At 46.7% G+C, this 22,069-nt stretch overlaps 1 protein-coding gene across 1 annotated transcript in view; it reads right to left on the bottom strand.

Annotated features, from left to right (window-relative positions):
* Nucleotides 1-22,069, bottom strand: part of LAMA3 (laminin subunit alpha 3) — a 291,632-nt gene that overhangs the window by 57,091 nt on the left and 212,472 nt on the right. Inside the window, exons 44-49 of the mRNA XM_075353342.1 lie at nt 15,983-16,094; nt 14,772-14,933; nt 13,185-13,381; nt 11,990-12,106; nt 8,870-9,024; nt 1,950-2,091 (exon numbers count right to left, since the gene is read on the bottom strand). Of these exons, the coding sequence (XP_075209457.1) occupies nt 1,950-2,091; nt 8,870-9,024; nt 11,990-12,106; nt 13,185-13,381; nt 14,772-14,933; nt 15,983-16,094 (885 nt within the window). The remainder of the gene's footprint in view (nt 1-1,949; nt 2,092-8,869; nt 9,025-11,989; nt 12,107-13,184; nt 13,382-14,771; nt 14,934-15,982; nt 16,095-22,069) is intronic.

The following is a 22,069-nucleotide window of genomic DNA, read 5'->3' as shown; positions in this document are numbered from 1 at the left end:
AATAACTTCTCATCTTCAATAACAATTATGAATTTTCAAGAGTATACAGTGTACATCCACATTGTCCATACCGCATTATAAACAAAATTTCAAAACATAAACATATCAAAACGTTGATGAAACAAACTCATTGACCGACTCATGAGTATAATCAAGGAGAGGAGAAGAAAAAAAAGAGTCACGGAGCTTGTAAAGTGGCACTAGGAAAGCAAGGTCCAAATCCCTTAAGTTGGACCCGAGAAGCTGCTCAGAACCTCCAGTCCTCGGGGAGTCTAGCCAACCCCCCCAAACCTTTTCAAATTTTTGTGGACAGCCATTATTCTTAAGTGTTTGAAAGAAGAGGTGGTATTCACCAGCCTGATCCACATTGAGTGAGTGGGGGGGCGACTATCCATCCATCCAAGAATTATCCCCTTACACGCAAGAAACAGTTTTCTTCAGAAAAGTATTGTCATGCCATGACCATTCTTCTGCATTTAATACCCCAAATAGACACAATATAGGGTCCAGCGGGACCTCCAGGTCCAGAACTGTCGAGAGAAGCTGCAGCACATCCCTCCAATATGCCTTGATAAAATGACAGTCCCATATCATGTGCCAAAAATCTGCATTAGCCCTCCCACATCTCAAGCAGCAGTCACTCCGAGAGCCCCCCATCTTACTCAATCTTACAGGAGTAATATAGCTCTGATGAATAATGTACAATTGGATGAGTTTGTTATTAATAGCCAGAGATACAAGGGTATGAGATTCAACAATATCATCCAGCTCTGGTATGCTCAACCACCATTTGTCTAAAGCCCGCTTTACACGCTGCAATGTATCTTACAATGTGTCGGCGGGGTCACGTCGGACGTGACGCACATCTGGCATTGTAAGGTACATTGCAGTGTGTGACAGGTACGTGCGATTGCGATTGAACGTTAAACCGTTCATCGCACGCACATTGTACCTTTCTCTAGAATTGCACGTCAGGTTGTTCATCGTACCCGGGGTAGCGCACATCGCAGTGTGTGACACCCCGGGAACGATGAACTGATCTTACCTGGGTCCTGCGGCTCCCGGCCCACAATGCGGAAGGAAGGAGGTGGGCGGGATGTTTACGTCCCGCTCATCTCCGCCCCTCCGCTTCTATTGGCCGGCTGCCGCGAGACGTCGATGTGATGCCGAATGTCCCTCCAACTCCAGGAAGTGGACGTTCGCCGCCCACATCGAGGTCGTATGGAAGGTAAGTACGTGTGACGGGGGTTAATCGTTTGTGCGGCACGTTCAACAAATTGAATGTGCCGAACATACGATGGGGGCGGTGCAAATTGCATACGATATCGTATGCGAAATTGCAACGTGTAAAGCAGGCTTAAGACATGCAGTGGATTATTTCGTGCCTGTAGTGAATGAGCAAAGAGTATAACCTGGAAATTAAGCCTTTGGGACCCTGGGACCTGACAATTCCGATAATTGGGAACAATGAGAATTTGATGCCTTTCTGGGGAACTGTCGATGAACGTGTGTCTAATCTGAAGACATTTATAAAAGTGGGATCCTGGGGCAACTGCGCAAAGGAGCAAAACACATTGTTGTGAACCAAAGAGCCCACAGACGTTATTCCCCTGTACTGCCATTCTCTAAAGTCATGGAGTCCCGAGAAGTGGGAAAGGTCCAGATTGTGCCACAATGGGGACTCAAGATGAATTTCAGTATAACCAAACACATGCGTATGGCATTTTAACATTTTCTCACACCCATAGATTTGAATGGATGAGTCGCCACCGATTTAAGGTCAAATCAAAGCATGCAGTGATTTTTTTCTCACGATGATTTGGTATGAGATAAAAAAAATCGTTCATCAGCACTGCCTCATAGAATAACATTAGTCTGAGTGCAATCCCTTTTTATTAGTTTACACTCATCTGATTTAGACGGTGGTGTGAGCGAGCCCTCAGACTTACGCTCAGAGCAGAGTCAGCCGCTGTCTTGGCTTTCTTTGCAGCATCTTCTGCAGCTTTGATTGCATTTATAATATCTTGGTAAGCATTAGCCGCATCCATAGCGCAGCGCACCAATTCCGTATTGCTCGTGTTCTTCTTAATTCTGTGAAATACATGACATTTTAGTTAGACTTGTATGTCAGACAAACAGGTTTTTTACATTTCTACAGTTACATAGATTGAAAAAAGACTTAGGTCTGTCAAGTTCAACCTTTCTCCACTAATTACACATTCTTTGTCACTACATTATCTAGATCACACAATGCCAATTTGCTGATGAAAGCATCCAGTCCTTTTTTTTTAAAAGAGGTTATAGTGTATGGCACCACTACCTCTTGTGGTATGGCATCCCACAGTCTGACTGCTGTAACACAAAAGAACCCTTTCCTATTTAGCTGCTTGAACCTCCTTTCTTCCACCTGTGGCAAGTGCTCTCTGAATTATGGTAGGAAATATTAAAAAAAACCCAAAGAAGAAGGGAATTTTGTTTACTTACCGTAAATTCCTTTTCTTCTAGCTCCAATTGGGAGACCCAGACAATTGGGTGTATAGCTTCTGCCTCCGGAGGCCACACAAAGTATTACACTTAAAAGTGTAAAGCCCCTCCCCTTCTGCCTATACACCCCCCGTGCCTCACGGGCTCCTCAGTTTTGGTGCAAAAGCAAGAAGGAGGAAAAGTTATAAATTGGTTTAAAGTGAATTCAATCCGAAGAAATTTCGGAGAACTGAAACCATTGAACATGAACAACATGTGTACACAAAGAACAACAGCCCGAAGGGAACAGGGGCGGGTGCTGGGTCTCTCAAATTGGAGCTAGAAGAAAAGGAATTTACGGTAAGTAAACAAAATTCCCTTCTTCTTTGTCGCTCCATTGGGAGACCCAGACAATTGGGACGTCCAAAAGCAGTCCCTGGGTGGGTAAAGTAAAACCTCGAAATAGAGCCGTAAAACGGCCCCTTCCTACAGGTGGGCAACCGCCGCCTGAAGGACTTGCCTACCTAGGCTGGCATCTGCCGAAGCATAGGTATGCACCTGATAGTGTTTCGTGAAAGTGTGCAGGCTCGACCAGGTAGCTGCCTGACACACCTGCTGAGCCGTAGCCTGGTGCCGCAATGCCCAGGACGCACCCACGGCTCTGGTAGAATGGGCCCTTAGCCCTGAGGGAACCGCAAGCCCAGAAGATCGGTAGGCTTCGAGAATAGGTTCCTTGATCCACCGAGCCAGGGTTGATTTGGAAGCCTGTGACCCTTTACGCTGGCCAGCGACAAGGACAAAGAGTGCATCCGAGCGGCGCAGGGGCGCTGTACGAGAAATGTAGAGTCTGAGTGCTCTCACCAGATCTAACAAGTGCAAATCCCTTTCACATTGGTGAACTGGATGAGGAAAAAAAGAGGGTAAGGAGATATCCTGATTGAGATGAGAACCACCTTGTCCTGGTGAAACACCAGGAAAGGGGCTTTGCATGACAGCGCTGCTAGCTCAGACACTCTCCGAAGTGATGTGACTGCTACTAGGAAGGCCACTTTCTGCGAAAGGCGTGAGAGAGGAATATCCCTCATTGGCTCGAAAGGTGGTTTCTGAAGAGCCATCAGCACCCTGTTCAGATCCCAGGGTTCTAACGGCCGCTTGTAAGGAGGGACTATGTGACAAACCCCCTGCAGGAACGTGCGGACCTGTGGAAGTCTGGCTAGGCGCTTCTGACAGAACACAGAGAGCGCTGAGACTTGTCCCTTAAGGGAGCCGAGCGACAAACCTTTTTCCAATCCGGATTGAAGGAAGGAAAGAAAAGTGGGCAAGGCAAATGGCCAGGGAGAAAAACCCTGATCAGAGCACCAAGATAAAAATATCCTCCACGTCCTGTGGTAGATCTTGGCGGACGTTGGTTTCCTAGCCTGTCTCATAGTGGCAATGACCTCTTGAGATAACCCTGAAGACGCTAGGATCCAGGACTCAATGGCCACACAGTCAGGTTGAGGGCCGCAGAATTCAGATGGAAAAACGGTCCTTGAGACAGCAAGTCTGGTCGGTCTGGTAGTGCCCACGGTTGGCCCACCGTGAGATGCCACAGATCCGGGTACCACGACCTCCTCGGCCAGTCTGGAGCGACGAGGATGGCGCGGCGGCAGTCGGACCTGATCTTGCGTAACACTCTGGGCAACAGTGCCAGAGGAGGAAACACATAAGGGAGTTGAAACTGCGACCAATCCTGAACTAAAGCGTCTGCCGCCAGAGCTCTGTGATCTTGAGACCGTGCCATGAATGTCGGGACCTTGTGGTTGTGCCGGGACGCCATTAGGTCGACGTCCGGCATCCCCCAGCGGCAACAGATCTCCTGAAACACGTCCGGGTGAAGGGACCATTCCCCTGCGTCCATGCCCTGGCGACTGAGAAAGTCTGCTTCCCAGTTTTCTACACCCGGGATATGAACTGCGGATATGGTGGAGGCTGTGGCTTCCACCCATAGCAGAATCCGCCGGACTTCCTGGAAGGCTTGCCGACTGCGTGTTCCGCCTTGGTGGTTGATGTAAGCCACCGCTGTGGAGTTGTCCGACTGAATTCGGATCTGCCTGCCCTCCAGTCACGGCTGGAACGCCTTTAGGGCAAGATACACTGCCCTTATCTCCAGAACATTGATCTGAAGGGAGGACTCTGGCTGAGTCCAAGTACCCTGAGCCCTGTGGTGGAGAAAGACTGCTCCCCACCCTGACAGGCTCGCGTCCGTCGTGACCACAGCCCAGGATGGGGGCAGGAAGGATTTCCCCTTCGACAGAGAAGTGGGAAGAAGCCACCACTGAAGGGAAGCCTTGGCTGCCCGAGACAGGGAGACGTTCCTGTCGAGGGACGTCGACTTCCTGTCCCATTTGCGGAGAATGTCCCATTGAAGTGGACGCAGATGAAACTGCGCAAAAGGAACTGCCTCCATTGCTGCTACCATCTTCCCTAGGAAGTGCATGAGGCGCCGCAAGGGGTGTGACTGGCCTTGAAGGAGAGATTGCACCCCTGTCTGCAGTGAACGCTGTTTGTCCAGCGGAAGTTTCACTATCGCTGAGAGAGTATGAAACTCCATGCCAAGATATGTCAGTGATTGGGCCGGTGTCAGATTTGACTTCGGAAAATTGATGATCCATCCGAAACTCTGGAGAGTCTCTAGAGCAATGCTCAGGCTGTGTTGGCATGCCACTTGAGAGGGTGCCTTGACAAGCAGATCGTCTAAGTAAGGGATCACCGAGTGTCCCTGAGAGTGCAGAACTGCTACTACTGTTGCCATGACCTTGGTGAAGACCCGTGGGGCTGTCGCCAAACCGAAAGGCAGTGCCACGAACTGAAGGTGTTCGTCCCCTATGGCGAAACGCAGGAAGCGCTGATGCTCTGGAGCAATCGGTACGTGGAGATAAGCATCTTTGATGTCGATTGATGCTAGAAAATCTCCTTGGGACATTGAGGCGATGACGGAGTGGAGCGATTCCATCCGGAACCGCCTGGTTTTTACATGTTTGTTGAGCAGTTTTAGGTCCAGAACAGGACGGAAGGATCCGTCCTTTTTCGGCACCACGAACAAGTTGGAGTAAAAACCTTGACCCTGTTGCTGAAAAGGAACAGGGATCACCACTCCTTCTGCCTTCAGAGTGCACACCGCCTGAAGAAGAGCATCGGCTCGCTCGGGGGGCGGCGATGTTCTGAAGAACCGAGTCGGAGGACGAGAGTTGAACTCTATCCTGTAACCGTGAGACAGAATGTCTCTCACCCAACGGTCTTTTACCTGTGGCAGCCAGGCGTCGCAAAAGCGGGAAAGCCTGCCACCGACCGAGGATGCGGTTTTGGGAGGCCGAAAGTCATGAGGAGGCCGCTTTGGGAGCGGTTCCCCCGGCGGTCTTTTTAGGACGTGACTTAGACCGCCATGAATCGGAGTTCCTCTGATCCTTCTGAGGCCTTTTGGACGAGGAGAATTGAGACCTGCCCGCGGACCGAAACCTCGATTGTACCTTCCGTGGTTGAGGTCTGTTTGGTTTGGACTGGGGTAAGGATGAATCCTTTCCCTTGGATTGTTTAATGATTTCGTCCAATCGCTCACCAAACAGACGGTCGCCAGAAAATGGCAAACCGGTTAAGAACTTTTTGGAAGCAGAGTCAGCCTTCCATTCACGTAGCCACATGGCCCTGCGGACTGCCACCGAGTTGGCGGATGCTACCGCCGTACGGCTCGCAGAGTCCAGGACAGCATTAATGGCGTAGGACGCAAACGCCGACACCTGAGAGGTTAAGGACACCACTTGCGGAGCAGACGTACGTGTGACTGCAATAATCTGCGCATGACAAGCTGAGATAGCTTGGAGTGCCCATACGGCTGCGAATGCTGGAGCAAAAGACGCGCCGATAGCTTCATAGATGGATTTCAACCAGAGCTCCATCTGTCTGTCAGTGGCATCTTTGAGTGAAGCCCCATCTTCCACTGCAACTATGGATCTAGCCGCCAGTCTGGAGACTGGAGGATCCACCTTGGGACACTGAGCCCAGCCCTTGACAACGTCAGGGGGGAAGGGATAACGTGTATCCTTAAGGCGCTTGGAAAAACGCTTATCTGGACAAGCTCGGTGTTTCTGGACTGCCTCTCTGAAGTCAGAGTGATCCAGAAACGTACTCAATGTACGCTTGGGAAACCTGAAACGGAATTTCTCCTGCTGAGAAGCTGACTCCTCAATTGGAGGAGCTGGTGGAGAAATATCCAACACCTGATTGATGGTCGCTATAAGGTCATTCACTATGGCGTCACCTTCAGGTGTATCTAGGTTGAGAGCGGCATCAGGATCAGAATCCTGATCTGCTACCTCCGCTTCATCATCCAGAGAGTCCTCCTGCTGAGACTCCGAACAGTGTGATGAGGTCGAGGGAATTTCCCAGCGAGCCCGTTTAGGCGGCCTGGGACTGCGGTCCGTGTCAGAGACCTCACCCTGGGACCTATGGGTCACCCCAGGAGCACTTTGCTGCTCCAACTGAGGGGGGCCTGGGGTCAATGATTGAACAGTGCCCGTGGCCTGAGTCACCGGTCTGGACTGTAAGGCTTCTAGTATCTTAGCAGACCATTTATCCATACTCTCAGACAGTTTGTCAGCAAATACTGCAAACTCCGTCCCTGTCACCTGGACAGTGGTAGCAGGTGGTTCCACCTGGGCCACCAGTAGCAGAGGCTCCGGCTGAGTAAGTGCCACAGGGGCCGAGCATTGCACACAATGAGGATCGGTGGAACCTGACGGTAGTATAGCCGCACATGAGGTACAGGTTGTAAAGTAAGCCTGTGCTTTGGCACCCTTGCTTTTTGCGGACGACATGCTGTTGCGACCGTACAGTGTAAATGTATAGCATATATATATATATGTACACTTCGGCACTCAGTGGGGCCAGCACCCAGGTGCTGCTTACCGACCGCTCAAAGCGGTTGTGTGATCACCAGATTCCCTTGCCTGGGCCTCCCAGAGCCGTGTTGTCTCTCCTCTCCAGCGTCAGAAGTGCTGACAGGAATGGCTGCCGGCGTTCTGTGGGGAGGAGGGGGCCGTGGGCGTGCCCCAGAAAGTGCGGGAATCTGATGCCCCACTGAGCTGAGTGAGGGGGGAGGAGGATACAGAGTATGCTCCAGCCCTCAGCGCTGACGTCCTGTGCAGCGTCCCGCCCTTCCCCTGACTGGCAGGCCTGGGGGCGGGAATATGCGATACTAGGCCGCAAAAGCCGGGGACTAAAGTTATAAGCGCGGCCGGCAAATAAGCGCGGCCGGCGCTTTAGTCCCCGGCGCACTAACACACCCAGCAGTGCTGCAGTGTGTATGGCACAAGCGCTCCATGCGCGGTCCCCCAGGGGGACACAGAGTACCTCACAGTAGCAGGGCCTTGTCCCTGACGATACCCGGCTCCTGTCCAGCAGATTCCCCAGGGGCTGCGGAGGGAGCACGGTCTCAGTGCCTGGAGACCGATTAGGATCCCACTTCACCCAGAGCCCATTAAGGGATGGGGAAGGAAAACAGCATGTGGCTCCTGCCTGTGTACCCGCAATGGGTACCTCAACCTTAACAGCACCGCCGACCAGAGTGGGGTGAGAAGGGAGCATGCTGGGGGCCCTGTTATGGGCCCTCTTTTCGTCCATCCGACCTAGTCAGCAGCTGCTGCTGACCAAGATGTGGAGCTATGCGTGGATGTCAGCCTCCTTCGCACAAAGCATGAAAACTGAGGAGCCCGTGAGGCACGGGGGGTGTATAGGCAGAAGGGGAGGGGCTTTACACTTTTAAGTGTAATACTTTGTGTGGCCTCCGGAGGCAGAAGCTATACACCCAATTGTCTGGGTCTCCCAATGGAGCGACAAAGAAATAAGCATTTCTTATCCTCATTAAATCATCTGCTGCTCCTGCCTAGTGGTTTCCAGGTTCGGAAAGTGATGACGTATCATCTATTGGCTAATTACTTGTCTCAGTGGTCTCATGCATATTTGGCATGCGACTAGTGAGACCAGTCACTGGCTGCAGCACTCAGGTGACTGATAGACAGGACATCACTACTTCCAGGACTGTCATGGGTCACCACAGTGATAGCACGGGAAGGGTACGTAATAATGGCACGTAGTGAGCAGGGAGAGGAGAAGCTGGCAGGGACGAAAGTCACCCCTAGTCACCTCATCCTCGGCTGAAGTTTCAAAGTATCTTTTCAATGAAACGTACAGTGTTCCAGAATGCAACATACATGGCTGCAATAATGGAAACATTCTTTGATTCATGGTTTGGGCAGCCAAAACCAGCTGCTATGTGCCATTTAATGCCAAATTTGTACTAATCACTACTGAAAGTTTGTTTAAGCAACTGACAAATTAAAATTAATAAAGCAAAAAGTCTATTACTTACTCCAACAGCTGATTGGCCAGATCCTGCAGGGACTGAGCGTGCTTTTCTGCCAGTATCACCAATGGCTCCTTACTGGCTGCTCTGGAGATGTTGTTGACTTTCTCATTGAGTTCCTGCTTAGCGCCGTGCAGCTGTGCATCCAACTTCTCATATTCCTTTTGTTTCATGCAAAATATCAAACACCAAACATTAGTAAGTTGCAATTATTTCAATCCCTATGATTTTATCCTGATGTTAGTAAAACTTGTCCAGCACCTCTCACATCTGCATCGGACGCCGAGAGAAGCTGCCAAAGCGGTGACCGTGGGGTGCGTCTGGCAGATATCATGCACACATCCTAGTCTAGGGTGCAAGATACCTACCGAATATATTACTGAACACAAGAACAAGACAAGACTGAGTTTCATAGAACATTTTTTTATCCCTTAAAGCACACCAATTACCAGGATTTTCCTATATAACCTAAAGCCAGTGCTATACTGGCACTATCATGCTGATTCTATATATACCTGTAGTTGACAGCAGCTGCCAATCAGCTGAAAGCTGCTATTTCCGCCCCCTGCCTGTCCGTCCTCAACCTGTTATTTATGCTAATTCTATTATAGAATCGTTTTAATAGAGGATAATAGAGAAGGGGTTTATGCCGCGCTATTCACCAGAAGGGAGGACCAGAAGATGATCAATGTTCCTTTATTGTGGCTTGTGTCTACGCGTTTCAGGAGCTCTGCTCCCTTCATCAGGACATACAGTACAAAAACAACATATAAGAGATATGTTGTTTTTGTGCTGTCTATCCTGATGAAGGGAGCAGAGCTCCTGAAACGCGTAGACACAAGCCACAATAAAGGAACATTGATCATCTTCTGGTCCTCTCTTCTGGTGAATAGCGCGGCATAAACCCCTTCTCTATTATTCTTTGTTATCTACCACGGGGACTGCAGCAGAGTTCATCTTAACATCATATGCTTATATAGGAGTTGTGACTGACAACTCCTTGATGTGAGTGCATTCCTTTGACATTTTTCTCGGTATATACCGGGTAAGACCCTGTTTCGCTTTCTTTTTCCACAGTTTACTTCAATTAGAATCGTTTTAATATCTGACTAAAAGGACCTGTGCTGATGTCATATCCATGTGACCAGAACAGGCGGGGCCTCAGCCAACAGAAAAATAATGTTGCTTTCTGGTATCAGTTATGTTGTCTGAGGCCCCACCCCTTCTGGTCACATGGGTATGACATCAGCACAGGTCCTTTTAGTCATATAGTAAAATGATTCTATAATAGAATTAGCATAAATACCAGGGGGAGGACAGACAGGCAGGGGGGTGGAAATGACCCACCCCAGCTATCAGCTGATCGGTAACTGATGCCAATCATAAAGCTGCTCATTTGACAAAATTTACTTGCTTGTGTTTCAAAACCTATACATCCTAGCTGTCAAGTAGAGGTATGTATAGAATCAGCATTATAGTGCCAGTATAGCACTGGCTTTAGGTTATATAGGAAAAAAATCCTGGTGATTGGTGCGCTTTAACATCTACCAAGGGCATGGAGTGATGGAGGCAGCTTCTCTTTCAATATACAGCAATACATCTGTAAATTCATATCATCACTGAAATGTAGCTCCCTGACACCGGCAGCACTCGAGCCTCACATAAGGACACTGGCACCCCCATGTTTCACTGTAAGTACCAAGCATTTTTCTAAATTCATTTTTCTAAATCCAATCTACCTACAGTGAAACATGGTGGAGGCAGTTCTGCATGAGAGGTGTTGATGTCATAAGCTACATTTCATAAATGATATGAATTCACAGATGTACTGCACTATACTGAAAGAGAAGATGTCACCATCAATCCATGCACATGGTAGACGTGTATTCCTCAACCATGACAATGATCGAAAACACACATCTGTTACATTTCTGAAGAAGAACAGTGTGAAAGTGATTAAATGGCCAAGTATGTCTCCTGATCCGAACCCAACCAAAATACTTATTTGGAATTCTGAAGAGACAAGTTGAGCATCACTCTCCATCCAGCATTCAAGCTCTAAAAGAGGTCGTTCTTGAAGAATGGAAAAAGAGAGGTGTTGCAATATGTCGACAACTTATTCATTCCATGCATAGAAGAATAAAGGGGGCTTTACACGCAACGACATCGCTAACGAGATGTCGTTGGGGGCACGGAACTCGTGACACACATCTGGCCTCGTTAGCGACGTCGTTGTGTGTGAAACGCAGGAACAACCGTTAACGCTAAAAAATACTCACCTAATCGTTGATACGTTGTTCTAATCCCAAATATCGTTGCTGTTGCAGGACGCAGGTTGTTCGTCGTTACTGTGGCAGCACACATCAATATGTGTGACACCGCACGAACAAGGAACAACACCTTATCTGAGGCCGCCGGCAATGAGGAAGGAAGGAGGTTGGCGGGATGATATGGCCGCTCATCTCCGCCCCTCCGCTACTATTGGGTGGCCGCTTAGTGACGTCGCTGTGACGCCACACGAACCGCCCCCCTTAGAAAGGAGGCAGTTCGCCGGCCCCAGCGATGTCGCTAGGAAGGTATGTATGTGTGACAGGTGTTAGTGATGTTGTGCGTCACGGGCAGCAATTTGCCCGTGACGCACAACCGACGGGGGCGGGTGCTTTCACCAGCGACATTGCTAGCGATGTCGCTGTGTGTAAAGTGGCCTTTAGTGTTGTCCTTAAAAATCATGGAGGTCCTCATGTCAAGCATTTTCCCCCCTTCCCCAATGTGTGTGAGTCTTCTGCCTTTTATCTGGGTATTGTTAATAAGGAAATCTTGTATCAATATGGTGAAGCGGGTGGGGTTCATAGTGGCTCTGTGGATAACTGGCATATGGGGATTGTTTACACCTTCAATTTTATCACTATGTTGCAGGACGTGATATGTCTTAGGGATCACTGGATGGTCATTCGTTCCTAATGATAAGTTTTACTGCTCTTCACACCCACTGATCTAATTTTTCTTAATGTAAATTTTTGGTTTTATGTTTATACTGATTGTTAAACTTTAGAAATCTCAATAAAAGTTGCAGTTATAAGAAAAATCATGGAGGGCATGCAATATATATTGATTCCTATGATGTACCTCTTTACTTTTCTGCAGTAAATTCAACAAACTGCTAGTCTGTGCCAGACTGGTCTCTGCTGCCTTCAGATGATTTGATGCCTCCTTTTGTTGTCTTCTTAAGTCATCAACTCTTCTCTACAATGAATACGGGAAAAATACTTATAAATATTACAGAAACTCTATATTTCCATGCCTATTCTTTTTAGCTATACATTTACCAAAGTGACAAACACATTTAGTTCTTTGACTGCAAGAGATAGTAAATAAAGATGATCAAATATATTCACAGGATCCTGGTCCAGCAGACAGTCAGTATTCTGTGGACATAAAACAGGACCCCCGCAAACTGCCTCTTACCTGCCGGCATCTGTGGCTCCCCTATTGATTAGCTGACCTAACACATCACTGTGTGCGTCATGCCAGGCTGACTAATCAAAAGAGGAGCCACAGACGCAATCAGGTAAGAGGCAGTTTGCCGGGTTCGATGGAGTGGTCACGAAATACTAACGTGTCTGCTGGCCCAGGGTTCTATGAATATATTCTCTCACCCCAAATAGTAATACTTAGCATACTTAGAATTAAAGAGACATAAGCTTATAATTAAATACATCTGTTCCATAAAAATATGACACCAGGTTTTTGCTTCCCAATCTGAGAGCAGCATAATATAGGGACAGAGAACCTGATTCCAACGATGTGTCACTTACTGAGCTGTTTGCTGTCATTTTGATAAAATCACTGTTTTCTCTGCTGCAGATCTAGCAGTTATAAAGAGATCATGAATATGCTGGACTATCTGGCAGCACGCCAAGTAGTCATCTAATGATAATCTACTGCTAATTAAACAGTTATTTTATTAAAACTACACTAAGCAGCCCAGAAAAGTGACACATCGCTGGAATCAGGGTCTCTGCCCCTACATTATGTTGGTCTCAGATTAGGTGGCAAAAACCTGGTGACAGATTCCCTTTAACTTTCTACTGCAGTTACTTAATAAGGAATCCTTTAGATAACTTCCTTAAATCAAAGTATATCCTATGGCATAACAGTTTCTTCCAGGAACAAATTGTTACTCTACCTAAATATATACATATAAAACCTATATATTTTTAGGAATCCAAGAAAAACATCTATTTCACAGACATATCATATACATATAACTATACATACTATATCATCCTAGTGGGAGTTACCAGAAATACACAATCATTACCTTAAGATCTTCAAGGGTTATTGCATTTTGTTTATTCAAGTCATTTGCTTGTTTGGTTTGGCCAGACGCCTCATTCAGTGCATCCCGGAGATCGTTTAATTTTTCTTCATAATCTTGTATTGACTTGGTGATCTGTCTGATCAGGTCCTTATGTTGATCCTGGTGCTTCTGGAACTGGTTCCTCACCCGATTCAGCACTAACAAGACATTAAATAAATTATTAAAGGAGTTTTCCAGGGTTACAATATTGAAGTGAATAGGAGCTGAACTGCAGAAGCAGGGAACGAGCACTACACAATGAATGGAGCTGGTAACTACTGATCGGTGCAGGCGCCAGGCTTTGGACTCCCACTCATCTGATAATGATGACCTATTCTAAGGTTTTCAGTATCTTAATCTCAGAAAATATATTTATGATTATTCATAGTTACATAGGTTGAAAAAAGACCTAGGCCCATCAAGTTCAACCTTCTACCACCAATTATACATTTGTCACAAAATCATTTATAACCAACAATGTTTGTACTGAGGAAATCATCCAGCCCTCTCTTTAAAAGCGGTTATAGTATCTGCCATTACTACCTCTTGTGGTAGGGCATTCCACAGTCTGACTGCTCTAACTGTAAAGAACCCTTTCCTATTTAGCTGCCGGAATCGCTTTTCTTTCACTTGCAGTGAGTGCCCCTGGTCCTTAGTATAGCCTTTGGAATTATATCCAACTTTATTACTGCTCCTATTAACTATATTTTTAAAAAAAACCAAACCAACAAAAGCTGGCTAAAATGCTCATAAGTTGTTAGGAAATATGGAAAATAAGACTATGTTCACATATTGATTTACTACACAAAAAATATGTCAAGTTTTCACCGCGGATGTATATTTCAGCATGTCCATGGTCCCATATGCACCAAGCATACGCCTATTGTGTGTACGTTTGCCATAAGCTGGTAAAAGACCGATATTTTTACTGTACAGGAATGTTTGGTCAACTATACTTTCCTATAAAGTGTTATACCACATAATTCATTTTTAAAATCGGAGCCTATAGGCAACATATTCTACTACAAGTCTACACAGTGGGAAACATCAATGCCTTCTGTTGGGGGTATACTTAAGGCCCAGTCACACACAACGACTTACCAGCGATCCCGACAACGATACGACCTGCTAAGGATCGCTGGTAAGTCGCTGGGAGGTCGCTGCTGAGATGTCACAGTCAGATCTTACCAACGACGCAGTAACGATGAGCGTCCTGTATAACGATCTCGGCGGCAGTGGGACCCTGTTAGGAGGTCGTTGGTAGGCGTCATACACAGCGATGCATCCTGCCCAGCAGGACATTGCCTTTGAAGAAAATGGTCCAGACATTCGGCAACGACTAGCGATCTCACAGCAGCGGCCTGATCGCTGGTAGGTGTCACACATAACGAGATCGCTGGCGAGATCATTGCTACGTCACAGAAACTGTGACTCAGCAACGATCTTGTTAGCAATCTCGTTTGTGTGTGACGGGGCCCTAAGAGATCCTCCCAATATAAAGCTAAGTGTCCTAGAAACAGTATTAAAAGGTATTCCATCATGACTTACAAGAGGCGGCTTCTCCTTTCTCCAGTTCAGCCTCTTTTTTCTGTGCATTGAAGCTGCGTTTCCGCATTTCATTTAACATTCGCTGAGCTTCAGCCATGTTCTTGGTCACTTCTTCAGGGGTTGCTGCTCCACCTTGTACATTCCCAATATTCTTAATAAGAACTGAAAAATAACAGCACAAGACTCTGAATAAAAATACAAAACCTGAATCCTATGCAGCAAAATGTCAATAGATAACTCTATAAAAATATAAAGCAAAGTGATTGTAATACCAACTATATAAATATGAAAAAAACTGCATCCATGGTAACAGGCTGCAAATAAGTTGCGCTGAAAATATATAATTTTTTTTTTTACCTGAGCTTCAATATTCAGAAAACTCTCCATCATGAATATCTGTGATTTTCAGCAATCTTTAATTAACATTGTACCATAAAAACTGGCAGGAAATATAAACAGTGGCATCTACAGTATGTGGCTGCACAGAGGGAGAGATCTCCATCTGTCACTACCCCACCTCAGTCATGTGATCCTTCTTAGGCCTCATCCTGACAGCCACTTTTTATGTACATTTTCTATCTATGGTTTTTACAGATAGAACGTGTACCCCCATTTTAGTCTAGGGCGCTGTTCACACACTGACCAGACACTAATCAAAAGTTCAAACTCAATGGGCACGCCAAATAAAAAAAAAGAGACTAATCACACTGTCCATATGGCACAAGGATCTATGGGGTCATTTTCAGTGTGACTATAAAGTGTAGTTGAACATCATATTGATAAAAAATAAATATTTTTTTTTAGACTATAAAAAAGACAATTGATAGGACAAATAAGCTTTTTCACTGACAGGCATAATACAGTGTACACTGAAAATCCATTATTCCGCACTTAAAATTCTTTATTGTGTCAGCAAAAAAAAAAGTAAATATAAATGTCACTGCATTCGTGCCAACACCATCTATAGAATTATCAGGCTATTTAATTCAGCCAGTGATTTAAAATAAAAAAAATAAAAATTGACAGGTCCCCAAGGCCAAAAATAGGTGGGCCCTAAGGGGTTAGGATAGATATTGCATTAAACATTTTTATTTTCCTATTGCTTTTATAGATTTTCTATAGAAACCTGCATTTTTTTAAAGATAATTTGATATTGGACAATATAGTTTGAAGCTGGGTTATTGGACTGCAAGGGATCATAAATGACTTACTATTAATATTCTTTATGAGAAGGTCTACGGTCAGCAGCATGTGACTGGCATTACGGAAGGTATCGTCCGCATTCATCATGATGGATTCATATTTCTTAGAATTCATTTCAGCCTGAAGGAGAAAGTGTGAATAAGTATAAATGATTGTGTTAGTTGGCGTATTAGAGGTATTAGAGCAGGGTTCCCCAACTCCAGTCCTTGAGGGCCACCAACAGTGCATGTTTTCAGGATTTCCTTAGCATTGCATGGGTGTTGGAATCATCAGCTGTGCAGGTGATTAAATTATCACATGTGCAATTCTAAGGAAATCCTGAAAACATGCACTGTTGGCGGCCCTTGAGGACTGGAATTGGGGACCCATGTATTAGAGGTTGCAGGCACAATTAAGGTCTAAAGGGTACTTTACACGCTGCGACATCGCTAGCGATTGCTAGCGATGTCGAGCGCGATAGCTCCCGCCCCCGTCGTATGTGCGACATTTGGTGATCGCTGCCATAGCGAACATTATCGCTACGGCAGCGTCACACGCACATACCTTGTCAGCGACGTCGCTGTGACCGCCGAACAATCCCTCCTTCAAGGGGGAGGTGCGTTCTGCATCACAGCGACGTCACCACGACGTCACTAAGCGGCCGTCCAATGGAAGCGGAGGGGCGGAGATGAGTGGGACGTAACATCCCACCCACCTCCTTCCTTCCGCATTGCCGGTGGACGCAGGTAAGGAGATGTTCGTCGTTCCTGCAGTGTCACACATAGCGATGTGTGATGCTGCAGGAACGACGAACAACATCGTACCTGTGGCAGCAGCGATATTAACCCCTTAGTGACGGAGCTAATTTTCACCTTAATGACCAGACCAAATTTTGCAATTCTGACCAGTGTCACTTCATGAGGTTATAACTCTGGAACGCTTCAACGGATCCCGGTGATTCTGAGATTGTTTTTTCGTCACATATTGGACTTCATGTTAGTACCAAATTTAGGACAATATTTTTTGCATTTATTGAAGAAAAAAATTGAATATTGGCAAAAATTTTGAAAATTTAGCAATTTTCAACTTTTGAATTTTTATACCGTTAAACCAGAGATTTCTGTGACACAAAATAGTTAATAAATAACATTTCCCACATGTCTACTTTACATCAGCACAATTTTGGAAACAAAATTTTTTTTTGTTAGGAAGTTAGAGGGGTTCAAAGTTTATCAGCGATTTCTCATTTTTACATCAAAATTTACAAAACCATTTTTTTAGGGACCACATCACATTTGAAGTGACTTCAATAGGCCTAGATGACAGAAAATACCCAAAAGTGACACCATTATAAAAACTGCACCCCCGAAAGTACTCAAAACCACATTCAAGAAGTTTATTAACCCTTCAGGTGCTTCACATGAACAAAAGCAATGTAGAATGAAAAAAAGCAAAAATTAAATTTTACCTAAAAATGTTGCTCTAACCCAAATTTATTCACTTTTAGAAGAACTAACACAACAAAATGGACCCCAAAACTTGTTCCCCACTTTCTTATGAGTGCGCCGATACCCCACATGTGGTCAGAAACCTCTGTTTGGACAAATGGGAGGGCTCGGAACAGAAGGAGCAATATTTGAATTTTGGAAAGCAAATTTGGCTGAAATAGATTGCGGGCACCATGTTGCATTTACAGGTCCGCTAAGGTACCTAAACAGAAGAAACCCCTCACAAGTGATACCATTTTGGAAACTAGACCCCTCAAGGCTTCTATCTAGGGGTATAGTGAGCATTTTAGATCCACAGGTACTTCACAGATTTTGTTAACGTTACGTTGTCATATTGAAAATTTTAATAATTTTCTCAAAAATGTTGCTTTAGCATCAATTTTCTCACTTTTTCAAGAGGTAATTCCAAAAATTTGACCTCAAGGTTTGTTAACCACTTTTTTATGAGCGCGGTGATACCTCACATGTGGTCTGAAACCTTTGTTTGGACAAATGGGAGGGCTTGGAACGAAAGGAGCAATATTTGAATTTTGGAAAGGAAATTTGGCTGAAAAAGATTGCGGGCACCATGTCACATTTGGAGGACCCCTAAGGTACCTAAACAGCAGAAACCCCACACAAGTGACCCCATTTTGGAAACTAGGCCCCTCAAGGAATTTATCTAGATGTTTGGTGAGTACCCTGAACCCCCAGGTGCTTCACAGAATTTTATAACGTTGAGCCATGAAAAAAAAAAAAAAAAATTACCACAAAATTGTTATTTCAACCAGGTAGCTTTTTTTTTTACAAGAGTAAAAGGAAAAAATTCAGCATAACATTTATTGTGCAATTTCTCCTGAGTTTGGCGATACCTTATATGTGGTGGAAATCAACTGTTTGGGCGCATGGCAGGGCTCGGAAGGGAAGGAGTGCCATTTGACTGCAAAATTGGCTGGAATCAATAGCGGACGCCAGGTTGCATTTGGAGAGCCCCTGAGGTGCCTAAACAGTGGAGGTCCCCCACAAGTGACTCCATTCTGGAAACAAGACACCTCAAGGCTTTTATCTAGGTGTATAGTGAGCAGTATGAATCCACGAATACTTCACAGAATTTGATAAGCTTAGGTTGCCATATTGAAAATTTTCATTTTTTTCACAAAAATGTTGCTTCAGCATCAAATTTCTCACTTTTTCAAGAGACAACAACAAACCGTGGACCCAACAGGTTGTTATCCAATGTCTTATGAGCACAGGGATACCCCACATGTGGCCAAAAACCTCTGTTTGGATAAATGGGAGGGCTTGGAATGGAAGCTGCACCATTTGAATTCTGGAAAAGTTGAAATAAATTGCGGGCACCATGTCACATTTGCAGGGCCCCTTGGGTACCTATACATTAGAAACCCCCACAAGTGACCCCATTTTGGAAACTGGATTTTATTCAGCAGTATAATAAGCATTTTGAATCCACAGGTACTTCACAAAAATGTTGCTGTAGCAACCAATGTCTCACTTTTAGGCTATGTGGCCATGAGCCAGCGACACGGCGTCTAGTACACAGTGTCAGCCTCCTGCAGAGATGTGAGTGTTGTGCACGGGAGAACGCAGCTGCCCATGCCCACGATTTGGGTTCAGGCCGCTGTGGAGCTCTATGCTACCTGCAGAGAACACTCATCTCCGCAGCATAAATTGACATGCTGAGGCTCGGGAAGCTGCGCCACAGGTCAGTTTATGTGGCGGAGAAAAGAAGCACATTGGGCAAGCACATTGGGCATGGGATTTCTAAAAATCCTTCCACTGTGCTTCTACTGCACAATGCAGCGTTATGGACGCAGGGAAAACACTCTGCACCCAAAACGCTGCAAATCCCGATTGTGGGCGCACATCCTAAAATGCTACAATGGATGAATGGATACACGTCAAACATATATAACGTCCCACCCCCTGCATATTCTAAGCTGGCGCCCTTTAGTGCCTTTCATGTGGCACTAAAGGGTGCCTAGCCTTGTATTTAGCCCCCCAAAAAAATAATAATTAAAATAAACGACGTGGGGTCCCCCCCATTTTTGATAGCCAGCTAGGGTAAAGCAGACAGCTGTAGCCTGCAAACCACAGCTGACAGCTTCACCTTGTCTGGTGATCAATTTGGAGGGCTCCCCAGGCGTTTTTTTAAAAAAAACGTGGGGTCCCCCCCAAATTAGATCACCAGCCAAGGTGAAGCGGACAGCTGGGGTCTGGTATTCTCAGGGTGGGAAGAGCCATGGTTATTGGACTCTTCCCAGCCTAAAAATAGCAGGCCGCAGCCGCCCCAGAAGTGGCGCATCCATTAGATGCGCCAATCCTGGCGCTTCGCCCCAGCTCATCCCGCGCCCTGGTGCGGTGGCAGACGGGGTAATATATGGGGTTGATACCAGCTGTAATGTCACCTGGCATCAAGCCCTGGGGTTAGTGATGTCACGGCATCTAAACAGATACCCGACATCACTAACCCAGTCAAGTAATAGACAAAAAAAAAAAGACAAAAAAAAATTTATTTGAAAAAAAACTCCCCGAAACATTCCTCTTTCCCCAATTTATTGAAAATAAAGAAATTACGGTCGCTGTAATCCGCTGTAATCCGTGAGGTCCCACGCCGACTCTGGATCTTCTAGAATATGGGGGGCACGTTCAGGGAACGTATCCCCCATTTTCTGGAAGAGCAAGCTCTCCATGAGCAGTGTGGGTGCAGTAATCTGAGAATACTGCACTCACACTGCCCCGGTCCAACTTAGGGCAGAGTGACCTGCAGTAACCTCATTCCAGAATATGAGGGGCACGCTCACAGAACGTACCCCCCATTTTCTGGAACAGCAGTCTCTCCATGTGAGGACCACACTCCTCACATGGAGAGACTGCTGATTACTGCACTCACTCTCCCCCGGTCCACAGTGGAGCAGCCTGTGCATCAGCGACGTCAGCGTCCCTGCAAGACTGACGTCGCTGATGCACAGGCTGCTCCACTGTGGACCGGGGGAGGAATCCAGCTGACAGCCGCTGTCTGCGCATGCGCCGTCAGCATTCAAGAAGGAGGCGGCGTGATCGCGGGACGGATCACCAGACAGGTAACGTATGACCGGGGGCTCGGGGGCTCGGGGGCTCGGGGGCTGGGGGGGGGTGACCTAGTGGGACCTGGGGGAACCTGGGGACACCTTTCTGCCGCATGTGACGTGTCACATGCGGTAGAAAGAGCAGAATGAATGCGGGGGAGGGGGGTGGCTCTGGAGACCCGGAGGGGGCTCCGGTGACCAGAGGGCTCCGGTGGACCGGAGGAGGGGTCAGGGGGAGGACATTTCCCTCCGATCTGAAATGTTTGATCATTTCAGATCGGAGGGAAATGAATGCAGAGCCGGCGGCGGCAGTTTTCAGCGCGCGTCGGCGCCATCTTGCACGCTCCGGAGGGGGGCTCTGAGGAACCGGAGGGGGCTCCAGGGACCAAAGAGCTCCGGTGTACCGGAGGAGAGGTCAGGAGGGGGACATTTCCCTCCGATCTGAAATGTTTGATCATTTCAGATCGGAGGGAAATGAATGCAGAGCCGGCGGCGGCGGGAGTTTTCAGCGCGCGTCGGCGCCATCTTGGATTTTCCGGAGGGGGGGGGGGGTTGGATGGATTTCTCCGGTACCGGGGGCTTTGGGGGCACTAAGGGCTCACATTTATTTCTCATCTGACATGTTTGATCACGTCAGATGAGAAATAAATAAATTTTACCAGCCATTTTTTTTTTTTTATGTTGTCGCCGGTATACGGTGTATACCGGCGATCGCATTAACGGGGTGCATACAAAACACCCCGATTCATAATCTGGGGGGTCTCAGCTACCCCCGGTAGCTGAAACCCCCGAGATTTTTCGTCACTGGGGGGCGCTACAGGGTTTTTCCGGCCTGACGTCTCAAGACGTCGGAACAGAATGAAGGGAATTTTGTTACTTACCGTAAATTCCTTTTCTTCTAGCTCTTATTGGGAGACCCAGACGATTGGGGTATAGCTACTGCCCTCTGGAGGCCACACAAAGCACTACATTAAAAGTGCAAGGCCCCTCCCCCTCTGGCTATACCCCCCCGTGGTATCACGGGTTCTCCAGTTTTAGTGCCAAAGCAAGAAGGAGGAAGCCAATAACTGGTTTAAACAAATTAACTCCGAATAACATCGGAGAACTGAAAAACCGTTCAACATGAACAACATGTGTACCCGCAAACAACAAAAAAACATCCCGAAGGACAACAGGGCGGGTGCTGGGTCTCCCAATAAGAGCTAGAAGAAAAGGAATTTACGGTAAGTAACAAAATTCCCTTCTTCTTCAGCGCTCTATTGGGAGACCCAGACGATTGGGACGTCCAAAAGCTGTCCCTGGGTGGGTAAATAAATACCTCATGTTAGAGCTGCAAAACAGCCCTCCCCTATGGGGGTGTCACTGCCGCCTGCAGGACTCTTCTACCTAAGCTGGCATCCGCCGAAGCATAGGTATGCACCTGATAATGCTTGGTGAAAGTGTGCAGACTGGACCAGGTAGCTGCCTGGCACACCTGTTGAGCCGAAGCCTGGTGACGTAATGCCCAGGACGCACCCACGGCTCTGGTTGAGTGGGCTTTTAG

The sequence above is a fragment of the Anomaloglossus baeobatrachus genome, chromosome 6, assembly GCF_048569485.1.
Source record: "Anomaloglossus baeobatrachus isolate aAnoBae1 chromosome 6, aAnoBae1.hap1, whole genome shotgun sequence".
In the NCBI taxonomy this organism is placed as follows: Eukaryota; Metazoa; Chordata; class Amphibia; order Anura; family Aromobatidae; genus Anomaloglossus; species Anomaloglossus baeobatrachus.
The sequence above is the reverse complement of the archived record's forward strand: the minus strand, read 5'-3'. Positions and strand labels throughout refer to the sequence as shown.